At 41.5% G+C, this 18635-nt stretch overlaps 1 protein-coding gene across 9 annotated transcripts in view; it reads left to right on the top strand.

Annotated features, from left to right (window-relative positions):
- Positions 1 to 115: 115 nt before the first annotated feature.
- The window catches only part of MAGI2 (membrane associated guanylate kinase, WW and PDZ domain containing 2), a 768619-nt gene continuing 750099 nt past the window's right edge, over positions 116 to 18635 (top strand). For 5 of the 9 annotated variants that reach the window (XM_084532025.1, XM_084532024.1, XM_084532023.1 and 2 more), the window contains exon 1: positions 118 to 810. In XM_084532025.1, coding sequence (XP_084388151.1) covers positions 510 to 810 — 301 coding nt within the window. In that variant the 5' untranslated portion in view covers positions 118 to 509. Of the gene's footprint in view, positions 811 to 18635 lie in introns of all 9 variants that reach the window. The other 4 variants (XM_084532027.1, XM_084532028.1, XM_084532022.1 and 1 more) reach the window with 2 other exon arrangements.

The raw sequence follows: 18635 nt of genomic DNA, 5'->3' as shown, positions 1-18635 counted from the left end.
ACTCTGCGAGCTGCCTGCCGGCTGCCCGCCCGCCCCCCGGCCCCGGCCGCTCTCCGCCTTCTGCCGGCCGTGCCAGGCAGCCTCTCTCTCGGCCTTCACTACCGGGTCAGGCGAGGAGGGAGCGCTGAGGCAGCGCCCGCCTCGCTCCGGCACCGACACCCCTGCTCCTCCTCCTCCTCCTCCTCCTCCCCGCGGCCGTCCCCTCCTTCTCTCCCTCCCTCCCTGCTGCCAGTTTCTCTACAACTAGTACATCCACACACAGGGTCCCGGCCGCCGCGGCTGCCATGGATATCAGCTAAAGCGCCGGCAGCCGGACGGACAGGGCAGAGAGGCGCTCCCCGTCCCCGCTCCGTCGCCCCTCCGGGGCCGCGGCGCCCTCCTTGCCGCCCTCCTGCCCTTCCTTCCCTGCCGCCCCGAGCCTGCCCCACAGGAGCCCGGCGCCCACGGGGGAGGGAGGGAAGAGAGAAAGAGCAAGCGGAGAGGGAGTCGGGCAGAGCATCCCCACGGCAATGTCCAAGGGCTTGAAGAAGAAAAGCCACTGGACGAGCCGAGTCCACGAGATCGTGATCGTGAGGAACCCGGAGGGACAGCTGGGCTTCGAGCTGAAGGGGGGCGCCGAGAACGGGCAGTTCCCGTACCTGGGGGAGGTGAAGCCCGGCAAGGTGGCCTATGAGGGCGGCAGCAAGTTAGTGCCGGAGGAGCTGCTGCTGGAGGTGAACGAGACCCCCGTGGCCGGGCTCACCATCAGGGATGTGCTGGCCGTGATCAAGCACTGCAAGGACCCCATCCGGCTCAAGTGCGTCAAGCAAGGTAAAGCAGCGGCTCCCCCAGCCCCCCTCCTCGGGGGAGGGTGGGGGGGGCGGGTCTGGGGGGGAGCTTTTTTTTTTGGAGGGGGAAGCTTTGGGAGAGGGGAGCAACTTTGTTGCTGCTGCAGTTTGACTTTCCCCTTCCCCACCGCCGGGAGGGGGAGATGGAGGGGGTGCGAGCGGCGCTCCGCCGTGCCCGCAGCCGGGCGAATTAAATGTGCGTCAGTGACAGCGCTTCGCCATGCCGCCCAGGGGCTGGGGGTGGCCGCTCCTCCGGCGGCTCCTGCAGCTGCCCGGGGCCGAGGGCACGGCTCCCGAGCCGGGTTTTGTTCCCCCCACGGGGTGCAGGAGCTGACTGCGGGGGTCCCAGGGGGCTTCGAGGGGGGGTTATGGCACCGTGCGTCCCGTCCCTGGTGGAAGCGACCGCCTGTCGGTGGCCCAACCGCGATGGAAGCGGTCCTGGGGAGCGGGGAGCTGGGGGAAAGTGGGAGGGAGAGGCAGGAGGAAACTTTCCGGGAGAGAGCTCTCCCGCCTCTCCGATTTTCTTCTTATTTATTTCCGAAGTGCTTGGATAGGTCCGTCCGTTTCCAGGAAAGTCCACGGGGAAGAGACGCCGCAGATGCTGTTTACGTGTTTGTTTCTTGCCTCTTCAAACTAAGCCGAGTTGGGGTAACTGCAAGCCAGTGCTCCGAGTCAGCCTTCTGCTGCCACAGCAGCATCCCTGAGCTCCGCTGGGATCCGAGGCTCTGTGTAGGTGCCCCTCAGGCAGGGATGGTGCAGCAGCTGCGAGTATGCCTTTTAGCCCTTCGCTAAGCTCAGCCTTCCAAAACTTGGGGATTTCTGTAGTGGGAAGGTTTTTGATGCCATTCATCGGAGGCGTGCGTGCTCCACAGCGATAGCTAGCAGCCTTTGCTTAGAGGACATGCAGGAGTGTTGCCGTGGCATAATTTTGTAATTTAGCTTCCTCGCTTTAATTGACAGTAGATTGTTTAAAGGACATTTGTGGTATTTCTGAATTCTTGAAAAAATATGCCAGTTATTAGTTTATCCAAAGAAGGCAGAATTGATAGAAGTGTTTGACTTTCAGGCCTTCAGAGTGTACTTTGTGATATATTCAATTATCTACATAAGGTCAAATCTCTAAAGATATGATCTATGATTTTTTTTTGTCTGTCCTTTTAGGTAAGCAGTGCAATATGTTGTAGATCATAGTCATGATAGTCAGAAGATGCAAGGAGACAGTAGTTCATGTGATAAGTGGAGATTAGAGAGCAGTATAATGAATTCTGCCTTGCAGTACAATGTCATACTCGAACTCCAGGAAACCTTCTCTGTAGTTGCCTCCCTGTATCAGTTTGAGCATGAGTGGTTTTACTGTAACTGGATTAAAAAGTGGCAGCACTGAAAGTGTCAAGAAGACAACAGTACATTGTCTGCCAAGTTATTCAAGTGCTTACTTTTTTGGTCTGCAGATATATGCTATAGATACTTCTCTATACTAATGCCAATTTCAGGTAACCTTCATATAATAATCAGACAGCCTCTGTCCTACCTCTTCAGTATTTTTCAAGTATTTCATCTGAAGTAAAAGCAATCAGCAGTGATTCATTAATATGTGTATCCTTACTACAGATATCTGTCATACATAAATTAGGGACATTAGTCAGGCTTTTAGTCTGTGGATTACTGCAGTTTTCTTGAATGAGATGTGGAGGATGAATTCTAAATTTCACCTAGGTTATGTATGTTAGGAGTTTCACTTCAGTACGTTATCATACCACACTTTTGATGTGAGTCCTCAAAGCACAGGCCAGATGACAGCATGTTTAGAAATGACAGTTCTGCATAGATTCTTAGAGGGAGAGAGACTTCCTGGTTGGAATGATTTTTCTTGTGCTCCAGCATCCTTTACTTTGCCAAAGGGAGAGGCCTTCTGGATCCAACTTCCTATGTTTAAAAAAAAGTCAATGTTTTGTGCATTTTATCACCTGACTCACTCCTTCCTCCTTCAGTATTATTCAGTCTAATCTCTGTACCTCTTTGTTAAAAAGCACAGACAGCAGACATCCACGTTACTCGCTGTAATAAATTCCCCAACAGTACTTTGCAGCAGTATGTAGGAGAGAAAAAGCTGGGCAGTAAAATCATTATATGTTTTTGTAACGTTGTTCTGCTTTTAATTATAAAACACCTTTACTATGCCAGAACAAGGTTAATGACTCCATTATCGTTGTTTCCACATAATTTATCAATGATATCTCTGTAAATTAAAATAGTATGACCTTGAATGCACCATGTGACTGTAGCTGCTTCTTCAGGGCTGCCTAGAAATGAAGTCACAGAGAGAAATGTGGAGGTAGAGCACTACTATTTATACTGGGATGCTTAAGAGACTATGAGTGTTTCTCTTGTTTGAAAGTTTTGGTAATTCAGCAGTGAAATTTCATATGTAGATGAAATCAGGAACTGGCTAATTTAGTATACAGATATTAGGTTAGCTGTTTGGAATTATATAAAATAAAGGTCCTTTCTTGATTTTTCATTGTATTGTGTTTGATTAAAGACCACCATTTCTGATTTAATGAAATACTTTGTCTTTTATTGTGTCATGAGGTGAAATACTTTTAAAACAACTTCAGGAGGATGTTGCTGTTCTATGTGAGCTGAATATCTTGAGCTAAAAATGTTATCTTAGAAAAAACAGTCTTATAAAGTAAGAGTTGCTCTATATTGTCAGGATGTTTTTCAAACATCTTGAAAAACTAATTAGCAGTTCCACAATATGATTTTACGTAGGACTCCAGTAAGTATGATACCCAGTAAATAAGGAGTTAATTCAGGAAATCATTGCCTGGCTTTGTGTGGGGAGAAGACATTGTAGAAACCATTATTATTATTATTATTATTATTATTATTATTATTATTATTATTATTATCATTTAAGCCTAAAGCCTAGGTGTGAGAGTTCACAGACAAACTTTCTTTGGTGACTATTCTCTGTTTGTTTGTTTGTTTGTTTATTAATTTATTTATTTGTTGCAAGCTAGTGATTGTGCTACTGTTATGATTGTGCTACCGTTAGCAGAATCACAGAGATTCTCTTAAAACACATTGGGGGAAATCTTGGCTTAGATGAAAGTCAATGGCAAATAGAGGAGACAGGATTTTCTCTGCAAAATCCTTTTAAGTCCTTTTTTTTTTTTTTTTTTTTTTTTTTAATATTCCAGGGACAGAATTTAGTATTGCAGTTGATTGCTCAGGTATATTTGCAAGCGCTATGTATAACGAACTATTACGCACTCTGGTGAAGAACAGATTCTTACAGTTTCTGAAATAAGTACTTCTTCATTTCAAATGTGGTTGTTTTTACATGTGGAACATTTTCGATTAAGTACTATCTTCCCACAGATGCACAGATGCGTAGTTGTAAAACTAGTAATGTGTTAAGGAAAGACATCCTAATTTGGATAAGTAATCACACTAAGTGTCATGTGAGGAGCAATGTTGTCTCGAGTTCTACTCCCTGTTCATCACTGCTGTCTCAGATCCGCAGTATCTTTCTCCAGGAATTCCCATCAGTAGGCAGAACAGGTCTATGATGTGCACAGTCTCCAATACAGCTTGCATAAATCGGGTTCTTTTTGTTTGTTTGTTTGTTTGTTTTTTGTTTTTGTTTTTTTGCATAGAATTATAAACTGCTCATCAGAATGCCAACAAATTGTCTGAAAACATGAATTTCAGAGCTCAGATTTTGTCCTGTAGCTGTTGCCTGACACACCTCTTCCTGAAGGAGAATGGTTTGGACATGCTAAGTAGCCAGGTGTTCTGACTAACTGAAGAGTTTAATTTACTTTTTGAAGTAGCTAACTAGTTGTATGACCATATGGAGCTACATGTTGAATTCAGTAGCGCTTACTCTTCATGTTGACTCTCTCTACTGTCTCTGATTTGATTCTAAATCTCCAAACTTTAAGCATCAACCCATAATACTTTAGCTTCTTATGCAAAAAAGGATTTAGTGCACATAATGCAGGGAATTAAAACCAGTTTTATTTTCTCAGTCTAATCATTTACTTAACGGTAAGCATATGCTAAAGTGTTTTGCCAACTGTAAATGGACTTAGGCATATTTGCAAGTGCTTTCTCAGTCAGGAGAAGATTTGGACCCTCATTAGGATTAGAGTGGCTGTGCTTAGGCAGACCACAGGTCCACTTTCCCCCACAGCCTATTTCTGGTAGTGGTGGCATTGGTTTCCAAGGAAGAGTGTCCCAGCACCCAGTGGTTTATGGCTAAGGGATTTAGTGATTAGTGAAAAAGGCCTTGTATCCTTTAAATATATATATATATATTTATTTTTAATTACTTCATCTGTGAATTTCACAATTAAAACCTAGCTTACAGTTAGCTTTCATTTTCTTAAGTCCCTGACATGCTTTACAACAGAGAAGTATAGTAATACTTTGTTGTTACAAAGTTTTGCTCTGCATGTGTAAATAGCATGTAAGCTAGTTAAAACGTTAGTATGTTCTTACAGACCTTTTCATACATATTTTCATATGTTTAGTTATATTTTTAAGAAACTTACTCGTTTATTTAAGTTCACCAATAATTCTCTCCTATATTTATTAAAATACTCTGTGCATACAGATTGTCTTTTTGTGTGTTTTCTCTCCCTGGGTATCCATATATACGATCTTCTAAGATGTGAATGTTGTATAAAATTTTCCTCCCTAATATAAATAAAAATATTTTACAATAGTGATCTGCATGATTTTCCTGAACAAAAAGAATTCGTAAGTGTCTTGCAGAGAGAACAAATCCAAAGAATTATGAAAAACTGCATGGTTGCGTTTCTGGTACAAAATGTAAAGATATTCTTTGAAAAAAAAAAAAAAAAATGGACCAACTTCTGACCTATTCTTTTTCTAACTTGTGATCCTTAGGATTTAACTAGCTCTAGAAACTAAATTCAGACTTCTCTTTTTACCATTACTTTATGTCATTCTTATGCTTGTCCATCTTAATTTAAAGACCATTCAAAGTGACTTCTGACTCATGTAGCTAGTGATTTATTCTTCAGCTCCTCCAGAGAGATGGTGATGTTTCATGTCAGGAACTCTGTGTGTACACTGGCAATAGAATTACATTCATCAGTCTTTTCCCTTCTTTGAGAATTGCAACTGTGCCATTAAAGGATGGGGCCATGACTTTATTAGTGCATCATTTCCTTGAAGAAATGAAATAATTAGAGTACTCTGCTTAGTTTTGTTGAGTCACATATACTTAAGTTCATCTCATACTCACACCTGTGCATCTGCTGATACTGTTGACATCAAACAAACGCACTGGTATGAGTGGGCAGAACTGCGTCTGACTGCCTGCTGTAACCCCACCTGCATTAATTCAGCATTTAAAGAAAGACACAGACTCTGAGCTTGTGCTTTCAGAGCTCATGATTTTCTCCTTGTGCCTAACAGATGAGGAGCTCCTTTCATGGCAAGTGTTGATTAATTATTCAACTACATTTTTTTTGTATAAAAGAAGTGTATACATAGAAAAAGTGCTCCTTCAGAAGGGATTTATATGAGGAGGTGGTCATAACTCTGATTTAGAAAGGGCAATGGAAATGAAAGTGCTGCTGGAAGCAGATGTTTCTTGTTCTTCTCTTCATCATAGTGGTATAAACAAATAAAAAGGGATTATTATTTATTTGTATTTGTATTTTTTTTTCTGGAGAGTGCAAAGGCAAGGGTCTGAGGACAGAGTGCTATTCCTTGACTGCTAACATCGTGGAAAAAAGTTTTTTTCTTCCATATATATAATACATGCTTATAAATATAAAATATAATATTATGTATATAAGTAAATATAAATATATATAAAAATAAGTATAAATAAATATAATTTTAGAATATATCATGTATATAAATATAAATATATATAATAATAGTAATAATAAATAAACATTAAGTTATTTAATAAGTAATATAAATATAGAATATAATATTATGTATATAAATAAAGATGTATTCATATACATCTACTTTTGAGAGCTGTAGGTAGGACTTTATATCAGTAGGTTGAAAATTCATAAGGCTTTGTGCAGTGTTCCTTTTAGGAAGTAATATTCTAATTACTATTATGGGCTTCAGTACTAATGTAGTGTATTCTTCATACATGTTTTGATGCATCTGTGTAAAATACAGTGAACCCACTTACTCTGGTGTACAGTATTGTACAATGTTCTGCAATAGCAAATGAAATCATCATAAACGTTGAAATGTGATTGAATGCTGCCTACCTAAGCAGGTGCAGTCTATTGTGCAGAATTTGAAGGTATTGATTTTAGTAGCAATGTGGCTATCTCCAGTTTTCATTGCTGAATGTCATTGCAATGCTGTCCTTAACTGAATTTTCTGAAATTACAAGGGCTGTGAGCCCAAGTCATCTTCCCATTTCTGGAATGCACAAAATGGCTCTGTTGTTACAGGATCTCTTCAACATACCTAATTAGTTCAAATCAGCATTCTTTCAACCCCATGGAAATCTACCCAGTAAGAAGATGCAAGTCTTTCTTGCAGGCCATTTGCGTTGCTCAGTCTAAGCTGAAGCTACCACAGTGGAAAGTGAAATGGCAGAGAAGCAAAAGGAAAGGAAGACAGTGAAGGGTTTTTAATGAAAAGGAAGTTGATCTATCATTCCTAAACTGTACAAAAAATCTAATTTGTAATTGATAATCTCTAAACCAGATTTTTCTTATGGTTTTAATGTGCTTGTAATGTTACCCTAAAGTCCTATTTATTCACACATCCTATCCATAATTTGGACTCTTCACTAGAAGCTTACTTGACAGAAGGCTGTAGTTTGTATATGTCTGCCATGTGTTTACCCTTTTTACAACATGTAAATGAATGACAAATGCATTATTTCTGAATTCTCAGTCAGTACATGCAGATTGGTTGGATCCAGACAGTTTCATCAAAAGTATGTTGTGCTCAACATGGCTCTGCCAGGTGTCTTCTCTTTCATATATATTTTATGATTATTAATATATGAGTAATGCCTTTTCATTCTGCTTATCAACTTCAGATGTTTCTCCTGGAGGTCTTTGGTTAGTTCCACAATATGTGAACTCAGGAAGAAAGGAAATAAAACAAGGTACAAAATGGAGAATGTAAAAGGTGGGAGAGAAAATCCCATGAGAAAAAATAAAAATAAAGAGGTTATTAAACTAAAATATTACTGTTTTAGAAGTCACATTTTGTCATATTTGAGACTACACAGTCCCAGGGAGATTCCAGCATTAAGAAATGAGCACAGGGCATATGCATTTCATAGAGCTCCCTTAATGCCTCAAAATCCATTGAAATCTGAAGCTAGGCTAAAGCTAGCCCTCCAAGATCGCTACAATTGACTCGTTCCAATGAATAATTACTGTTCCTTCTTCTTTAGCTGAAATCATGAGTTGTTCTTAATCCATCCATGTTCCTGTCTGAAGTTTTCACCAAGGTTGGGTGAAACAATGGTGCACCCTGAGAAATGGGAAAGAGAAACCCATGGCTGAAAGGAATACCCAAGATGACTTTCGTATTTGTGTGTCAGTCGGAGTCATAGAACAACCCAGGTAGGAAGAGGCCTCAAAAGATCATCAGATCCAACCTCTCATGGGGAAAAAAAAAAAAAAAGTCTGGATGAGATTATCTAGCATCCTGTCCAATTGCATACCAGTTGCATACTACCTTGGTATACCAGGTAGTGTTTAGTCCCCATTATGGCAGAGCTCCATGCAGGGTCCCTTGCTCTGAGGTGGCACCTTGTCCTCTCTGGCTCACCTTCTGCATCCCCACTCTGATACTAGCAAGATAATGATGCCATTGGCCTTCAGAAGTAGTGCATACCACCAACACTATGTTACTTCTGTTACCTCTGATCTAGGGAAGCAGCCAAACAACTGGAAAATAACAGTAGGAAAGTGATGAGCAAAATTTTTGACACTGAATGCTAGCAAGTAAATTCTGTAGTTGTAGTAATGTAACATGGGTGTTTCAGAGTGGAAATCCTTCCTGGAAACAGGCACAAGTCATCTTTTATTACTCACCTATTTAATCTTCATAACTTTGTATATCACGTTTTCCTTGCATTTGTCAAAATAAAATGCAGGCTATCACTTGTTCTGTCTCATATTTTGTTTTTGCTAAAAAACAACAACCTTCCAGCTTTGTTTTGTTCATGTCAATCATGAGTTAATCTACATATTTCCTTGCAACTGATAAAATATATACTTTTTATAAGCCATACCTAACACGTGCTAAAATCTTGAAAAGGAACAAAATTAGGGCATCAATTCCATTTCAGGACATGATTTTCACTTGTAAGCTCTTACAGCACACACATTTTTTTTCTGTTTTCTTGATTTTAAATTCAGATTGAAAACTAAGGAAAGGGCCTATTCATACCCTATTCATGAGTTACATTGAGTATTATCTAATTTGTTACATTCATGTGGATAGTTCTTTAAGTAGTACTAAATGAAATGGCTGTATTAGTTTCTAATGTTTTCTTACTAAGTCCTTCTTTGTACTAAATCAGCATTAATAAATGTCTTGTAAGACTCTCATGCTTCCAAAATGGTACATTAGTATAAACAAGGATTAGACCTGATAGATTTTAATTCTCTGTGCTTCTATTTTTCTAAGAGCAGCTTTTATTGTTTCAAAGTACTGCAGAGGCCTGTTGCAAACTTCACCTCCTAGGGCACCTGTACGCTCCCATCGTTTGAGTTCAATCCTGGTGGAGTGGTAAAGGCAGCAGCTGTTTAACCCTTCAGGCAGCTTGGGGCAGGAGGTGAACACCTTTACAATGTAAACTGCCGCGGGCTGTGGCTAGGTAAAGAGTAATTACTTGCAGAGCCGCTACACTATTTTTCTGCAAAAACTCACCTTAAAACTCAGTTGTGCTAGGATACCAACCATGTACTTGACAGTATTAGGTGGTGTGCTGTGACTGCTGTTTGTTACGTTGACAATTCGTGTTTTACTGGTATTTCTGATTTTTCTTTCACTGTGGGTTTGTTTTATCTGACTGTTGTCTCTTTGTGTAAAGTCTGAAACCTTTTGGTGAGTGGAACTGCCTTTTTGTTATAGCAACTAGCGTGACAATTTCAAGTTGGGAGTCTAGTTTCTATGGCAATATAAGTAAGTATTCACGTTAAATTCAGAGTTGGCCATAATAACTTTCTTAGCAATAGTTACTGGGCATATTCTGTATCATTTTAACATAGGATCTGTACCTCTAATTGACAATATTTGGTCTTAGTGATATAAGCTGTGAAGCAGATAGAAGTCAAGCAATAGGATTAAGAGAAAATATCCAGTTATAACTAACATGGAGCTTCTGCTACTGGCAGCACTGGTCTGTTGTCTCCTGGTCTTTCTGATACAGCCATTGGTAGTGAAGGCTGTTCAAAAACCCTTAGCTGTGCTATATGCAGAGAATATGTTTCCTGAACGATTTAGTTGTTCTTTTTATCTGCTCCGTTTACTTGTGCAAGAACATTTCCCTCCCCATAAACTTCTAGAAGAATTACTGGAATTTCTGATAAGCCAGTAAAAAGCGCCTTTTCAACACTCATTCTATTTGGTCATTTTCCAGTGAAAATACCATAAAAGACTTAAGGAAAAGAATGCAGTAGAGCACTAGAGGTTTTGTTGGGAAAAATAAAGTAAAATCAAGATACTGGGTTTTCTTAATTAAAATTAAAAGTCAGTAATTAAAATACCAATTAAAAGGTCTTCTGGATTTGTATTTATACTGAGTTTTTATGTTGTGCCTGTGGTACGTATGTACTGAAGTACTCTTCAGAACAGATGAACCCATAAAATTAAAAAAGTCTCCTTTAAATATGTGTGAAATATTGTAGAGTTTTGTGTACAGTTAATCTGACTTGCAGAAGTGTAACAGCTGCTTTGCCTTGATAGGGATTGATGTTTGTGTATGTGTTTGAAGGGTAATAAAATTAATGTTTCTGAATAAAAAGTTGGAGAAATTGATATTTTTTTTTATTATTATTTTTTTTTCTCTTGGGAAATGTAGCAGAGACACAGGTCTGCTACATTTCCCAAGAAAAATGCACAGGTCTGGTAGGGTTCTGCTGGGTTAATATTAGGTAAATTTCCACTAAGCAGTAAGCAACTTCCTCACCAGTTGCTGTAGGACCTGGTTTCAGTGAACAGCAGAATTCCTCCCTTTGTGTCTGCATGTTGTGAGGAGAGTGCTCCTGGGAAAGTGATTTGCAGCTGAGACATTAAAACAGAAGTCTTCACATATATCTCTCTAGACACTAATATTATCCTTGTTATTAAACTCTATGAATAGCTTCCAGATTCTAAAAATCTTTTGCAAAATGAACTTATTCACATGTCCGCAACAGGGAGTTATCCACCTTGTCCCAACCACCTCAGTGAATTTCAGCATAGGGAAAAAAAGTGCATAACGCTTTATGCTGCATAACAGGAAATTGATGATTTTTACAATAGTAGTGACTGTATTTTCATCATGTGTGCTCCATTTTCATGGGTCTTACCTTATTTAAAGTCTGTCTAGCTTTTCAGAAAGAAAGGATCTATTTGAATATGTGTGGTTTACCAGTAGAATTGTCTCTATTTTTCCAATGTAGTTGGAAATTTAAGGAATTTATCCTTAAACAAAACACAACAAAACAAAACTAATCATTCAGAACGTTAATGTTATTATTAGTCTATCAAGAGAAAATAAATTAGATCTAACAGAGACAGGTACTGCAAGCTGGGAGTGTGAAACGGTCACTGCCCTTATAGAAGCTGATTGGACACAGCAGGCAGATAGGAGGAGGCAGAACCACACAGTGGTGAAATGACTTGCCAAAAATCTCAGATCAATCAAGAACAGAATGGAGAGCTGTGCAATGTAAGTAAAAAATCTATGCAAGCAGTGCTGCATCCAAGTAAGGGCACACAAGTCCAAACTTTGTGTAAGGCATAGAACTGCAAAAAAAAAAACAACCCTCGTATTCACTGAGGATTTCTAGTGATTGCTTGACTAAAAAATATTGTAGGTCTTTATTTTAAATTACATGACAAATCCTCTGTAAACCAGAAGCTTTGTCAACAGCAAAGAAGCACAACCATGCAAAGGTTTGTACACTAGGGCAGGAATGTTGTCTCCTAACATAAAATGCAGTTCAGAAATATATTGGAAGTGGTGAAGTGTAGGAGATGAAAGTAATATAAATTTCTGTATTTTAATGAGATACTTATGTTTACATTGTTGATTAGACAGTTAGGTACGTCAACCACACTGTACAAATACATCCATTCAAATTCTTCTGGCCTGTTAAAGCCACTACCTAATGAGGGCAAATTAATAAAGGCAACTTAAAAATAGATTAATAGATTTGTGGCTGTTTTGTTTGTTTGTTTGTTTTGTTTTATTCTAAAAACCTCCTAATTTGTTTTGGAAATATGAGGAGTCCTAAAAATTGTTACCGCAGGCAAAGTTTGGTTTGCCAATTGATATGAACAAAACAGTCTTAAAAAAATCCAGTGAGTACCTCTCATTTTTAACAATTCTGGGAAACATCAGATAACCCTAGATGGATAGTGGCTTCCTTAAGTGCTCCAGTGTTGCCATCTTTTAACCCAAATTGTGTGGGATAATTGATAGAATCCCAGGTTTCGCCCAGCCTGCAGAAAATTAGGGTTATGGTTTAGAGATGTCAGATGACATCCCTGCCAATTACTGAAGAACTGCTGAGAAGTGAGACCGTCCTGATTTTATGAGGACATCTAGTCCTAGGCAGGGCTCCATTAAGACAATTCCAGTTGTGGTTACAACAAAGGTTGTATCTTCGTGGCTCTGTTCTTCTGTCCCTCTGTGGAGAGCTGCTGGTCTCTCATGCTTTCACCCCCTTTGCTTTGGCATTGGTTTCTCCTTTCTCACAGGAAACATTCATCCCTCCTGCTACCTGGGGAGAAGATGGAGTGAAGCAAAGGGTGGAGGGACTCCCCAACACTTCTCTGGTATGTGCTGGTGGAGTGCTTTTCACTGTTAAGTCTTCCCAAGTATGAGGAACCTCTAGAAGATCTCCATATCCTCCTATTTCAGTGGTAGGGGCCTCTGCAGAGTTAAAGAGATGATCAGGGAGAGGGCTGAGAAGGATTTTACCTTGTACGGGAAACTAGACAGGTCTTGCTGAATCCACCTTACCTTTTCAGGAGAAAGGAGTTACATAACATTAACAATTACATCAGCTGAGGTTCTGCAATCTTTATTTCCCTTTTATGCACCACAGTACTTCTAGGTCCGTTAAACAAAAGTGGCACAATCCAGTGCAGCACGTTATGGACACCTGAACTGATGAACAGGCTCCTTTTGGCAACCACATAGTACTGCTCGTTGGACAGCACCCTTCAGTGGGGAATACATTATGTAGCCAGTCTGTACAGACTTTGATCCTGGAGTTGGTCATAGGCACGCTATTGCCCTGCATTTGCATTATTAATTCATTTGTGCAGTCATTTGTAGGACTAAGTAACAAAGAAAACCTTGAGAAGCTGATGTCTCTGGCCTGAAAAATAGCAGCTGCTTTGCAGTGCATGGCAATAATACACAGCAATTTGGTACTGAAGATATTTAATGTGCTCTGCAGTCAATATTACTTGGGAATAGGTGAGATGAGATGGACTTTGGCCCAGGTACCAAAGTTAATAATTCATACTCCTATAAAGAAAAAAGCATGGCATTATCCCAGGTCCAAACTGTACTTGAGAGAATAACACTGAGATCCTTCTTCTCCCAAGACCATCATCAGCTCTTCATCATCCTCAACTCACCCAGCCCTTGGGCTGTGCATGCAATCCAAGTGTCCCTGGGGCAGCGGGTGACAATACCTGTGTTTGAAGGGAGCCGGGGTCATCTTGCCCTGTGTTTTTCTTGTGTGTGTGTATGTGTGTGTCTGTCCACATGCCATCAGAAGGACAGGACAGAGAAATGGGAGTGCTCTTAATCTGGTTTGGAGACCATCCTGTGGAACAAGTCTGTGTAGTAATTTCCAGTGACCTTTGGCGCGGGACTACACTTGGGCAGGAGTTCCTCAACAAATATTTAAAGATTTCCCTTTTTCCTTTTTTTTTTTTTTTTTTTTTTTTTTTTTCCCTAGCACAAAATGGAAGAACAAAACTTCAGAGCTCTTATTTTCTGACCAGTCTTTCTCAGTCTAGTTACATCTGTCTAACTTGAGAGCAAGTGCTCTCTGCAACACTGCTGGCCATGGGGAGCAAATACACAGAAAGAAGAGTGCTATCTACTCAATCACCAACTAGTGGCAGCTTTTAAGTTCCTGTTTGGAAGCCTTCCCAGCAAGAACTGACCACATCTCATCATGTTTATCTTCTAAGATCTGATGGATCACAGAACTAGTGTGGCATTGCTCTGAGTCAAAAGTTTATGCACATGTTTATTCATGTTTTTCTTGAAAATAGTGTTGTGTGTCAATGCTGAGAGGCAATTTCTGATCAAATCCAGGAACAGCCTAGGCTGTTTCTCTATAGCTTTTTTCTCTTTCTCTCTCCTTTTTTTTTTTTTTTTTTTTTCCCTAGTCTGGCAGCTACAGATACTGCTGTCTCCTGAAAACAGCCTGCAGTTAAGGAGGGTGGACTTGCAAGGAATGATTTATACAGAAGTTTTTCAGAACGGCAACTGAATCGAGAAGGGGAAAAACACACACACACCAAAAACAGTAGAAAACAAACAAACTACAAGATGTTTCACCCAAGTCAAGGATCCCTTTTTATATTTTAGACTGTTATTTTTATATTTATCTGTTATGAAGAGCATATCAGTTAAATCTGCAGTAATTAGTTTCTAAATCAAGTTGGTAAATTTTATTATAAGGTATAGATAAGGTTGCTAGAAGGCAAGGGTGCATGGTAAATGTAGCTGGGCTAAATTTAAACAGCGTTTCTTCCAAACTCATGATCGGTGCATCCCTAAGAGTAGGAAATCGAGGAAGGGGGGCAGGAAACCTGCGTGGATGAGCAAGGAGCTCATCAATAAGATCAAAAGGAAGAGGAAGGTCTATGAAATGTGGAAAAAGGGCCTGTCCTCTTGGGAGGAGTATAGGAGTGTTGTCAGGGCCTGCAGGGGCGCAACAAGGAAGGCTAAAGCCCACCTAGAGATGAGGCTTGCAAAAGAGATAAAAGATAATAAGAAAGGTGGTTGTTTTTTTTTTTTTTTTTTAATATGTAAAGAGAAAAAAGAAGACTAGGGATAATGTGGGTCCCTTGATGAACAAGGTGGGTGTCCTGGTAACGGGAGACGCTGAAAAGGCGGAGATACTGAATGCTTTCTTTGCTTTAGTCTTTGCTTCAAGGGGACTCCTCAAACCTGGAGGGAGGAGAAAAAGTCTGGGAAGTGGAGATCTCCCCCCTTGTTGACAAGGGAGTGGTTAGGGAGTGTCTGAGTGGGCTCAATGCACACAAATCCATGGGTCCTGATGGGATGCATCCACGTGTGCTAAGGGAGTTGGCAGAGGTGATTGCCGAACCGCTCTCTATCATCTTTGAAAGGTCCTGGAGAATGGGTGAGGTGCCTGAAGACTGGAGGATAGCCAATGTCACTCTGGTCTTCAAGAAGGGCAAGAAGGAGGATCCGGGAAAATACAGTCTCACCTCTGTCCCTGGAAAGGTGTTGGAACAGCTTGTTCTGGATGCTGTCTCCAAGCAATTGGAAGAGAAGAAGGTTATGAGGAGTAGCCAGCATGGATTCACCAAGGGGAAGTTGTGCTCGACCAACCTCATTGCCTTCTATGATGGCATCACCAGCTGGGTAGATGAGGGGAGAGTGCTGGATGTCATCTACCTTGACTTTAACAAGGCTTTCAATACTGTCTCCCATGACATCCTACTAGCAAAGCTGAGAAAGTGTGGGATAGGGATAGAGGACAGTAAGGTGGGTTGAGAACCAGCTGACTGGCTGAGCTCAGAGAGTGGTGACTGGCAGTGTAGAGTCTGGCTGCAGACCTGTAACTAGCGGTGTTCCCCAGGGGTTGGTGCTGGGTCCGGTCTTGTTCAACATCTTCATTGACGACCTTGATGAGGTAATAGTGTCTGCCCTCAGCAAGTATGCCGATGACACAAAGCTGGAAGGAGTGGCTGACACGCCAGAAGGTTGTGCTGCCATTCAGTGAGACCTGGACCGGCTGGAGAGATGGGCAGGAAGAAACCAAATGAGGTTTAACATGAGCAAGTGTAGAGTCCTGCACTAAGGAAGGAACAACCTGAAGTATCAGTACAGGCTGGGGGATGACCTGCTGGAGAGGAGCTCTGAGGAGAAGGACCTGGGGGTCGACAGGTTTGCCATGAGCCAGCACTGTGCCCTTGTGGCCAAGAGGGCTAATGGGATCCTGGTGTGCATTAAAACGAGTGTGGCCAGCAGGTTAAGGGAGGTGATCCTCCCCCTCTACTCTGCCCTGGTCAGGCCTCACCTGGAGTACTGTGTCCAGTTCTGGGCTCCCTGCTACAAGAAAGACAGGGATCTCCTGGAAAGAGTCCAGCGGAGGGCCACAAAGATGATACGGGGCCTGGAACATCTTCCCTATGAAGAAAGGCTGAGAGACCTGGGTCTGTTCAGCCTGGAGAAAAGAAGACTGAGAGGGGATCTCATCAATGTGTATAAATACCTGAGGTGTGGGAGACGGAGGGATTTGGCCAACCTCTTTTCAGTGGTTTGCAGGGACAGGACAAGGAGTAATGGTCACGAGATAGAGCACAGGAAGTTCCGCACCAACATGCAAAAGAACTTCTTCATGGTGAGGGTGACGGAGCATTGGAACAGGCTGCCCAGGGAGGTTGTGGAGTCTCCTTCTCTGGAGATATTTAAGGCCCGTCTGGACACCGACCTGGGCAGCCTGCTCTAAGGAACCTCTTTTGGCAGGGGGGTTGGACCCGATGATCTTTCAAGATCCCTTCCAACCCCTACAGTTCTGTGATTCTGTGGTTTTCTTCTGACCCCTTCTTTTCCTCTGCTGCTCTAACCTGCAAAGGTTGTTTGACTGCCCTGAATGCTTTGCATTTTGTGTGAAACATATCTTCAAAAGTAAAAGGGACCTGCAGCAGGGGGGATCGATCCATCTTTAATTTCAGTAAGGTATTTTACACATTTGGGACTCTGTATAAATGATATAGAGACTTTTACCCCTACATTTGGAAAATTAAATAGTCAATTTGCTTAACAATACTATAGATCATATAATTTCAGAATTTGGCTTTAAGGGGCAAGGAACTCTGCAGTTTTCCTGGAGTATAAATTGCAGGTGTTCTGTGGCTTTCAGGATAAGATGCACATTTAGTAATTCCTTAAAATGTATGAGCCAAATGGAGCTGCCCATGCTGAGCTGCACAGTGCCTGGCCCAGCTGGAAGTGGCTGTCAGCATCAGAAATGCTTCACATGCCTGCTGGAGGCTGCTCCTAGCCCCAGTAAGAGCAGCCTGTTTCCAGTGCCATCCGAACATAATGCAATAGCTTCTGACTGCTCAATCCCAGGGATAGTCATAACTACTTCCACCTGGGTTTTTTGTTAGTCAGCTTGAAGATCTTCCTTTCACTCATTTGCCTTTGAAAAAAAGTTCATCTGTTAACAATCAGCTAGGTGTCATGTTTGCTTGCAAAGCACCTGCAACAACACATAATTTCTGCTTCGCTTATGTCAAACAAGACAGCCAAGAATTTCATGCCCATGCTGATTTATGCTATTCTGGTTGGAATTACATTGGAAGTGCATTAATTTCATGTGTTCTGCTGCAGTTTGCTTTATTTTCATGTGCCAATATCAACTACTTGGGACAATTTTATATTAGCATTATCAAGTTCACAATATAGTGTGGAATATTTTGTGTTTCCTTTGTAGGAGAATTGCCAATGACTGTAGATCTTACATGTCCAAGTGTTAGAGCTGTGTTCTAAATCTTTACCATGGGGTTTGGACTACTGTACATGTTCACTGCCTGTGATTTGCGTCTGTCTTAGAACTGTTTAAGAAACAAGAGAATTTAAGATTGTCTTGTTTTTCAGAAAGGTTGTGAAGTATTTTTTTTTAATTGATTATTATTATTATAAAGAAAAAGTTGTCTCACAAAGGAATGTGAGGAAAGAGGCAAAAGGAGCTAGGAATAGAAGGCAGTGCTGTGTATTTCCATCCAGTTGCCTAACAGGCTGCAAAGCTTTGTTAGCCTGTAGTACTGGTGCTGCTGCATGACAATTTCAACTACTGTTACAGCTTTTGAGATTACATATCCTAGTATAGGACTCTTCAGTTGTTTTCAAAATAGATCTGTAGCCTGTAATAGGGGAGGTGGGAAGTTCTCCTGAGAGCTGGAGACATCCTGCCTTGGGAGCCCTGACTGATGCACAAGAGATCTGTTACTGGCCCCAGCTCCAGCCTAGGAAATGGAAGAGGACTGGAGCTGGTCTCTTGCCCCGACTAAAGGAGGGGAAGATATGTTCCTCTCAGACTGTGGGAGAAAGAAGGGACACTGCCCTCCCCACAGAGACGATTCCAGCCCCTTGCGCTGGTAGAGGCTGTGGGAGAAGAAAGGGAGTTACGCTCTTAGCCTTGGGACAGCTGCCTCCGCTCTTGCTGCACAGCCTCCAGACAGGAACTTTACTTTCCTCACATCTCTTCTTTCCACTGACATCCCTTCCAGTTGGATTGGCACCTAAAGAGGGAGACTCTGCCAGGGGCTTCATGCAGAGTATTGCAAAGAAGTGCTGCCCTGAGCTGGCTCTGTCACACA

Source organism: Aythya ferina, assembly GCF_964211825.1.
Source record: "Aythya ferina genome assembly, chromosome: 1".
In the NCBI taxonomy this organism is placed as follows: domain Eukaryota; kingdom Metazoa; phylum Chordata; class Aves; order Anseriformes; family Anatidae; genus Aythya; species Aythya ferina.
This window is presented reverse-complemented; position numbering and strand designations above follow the sequence as displayed.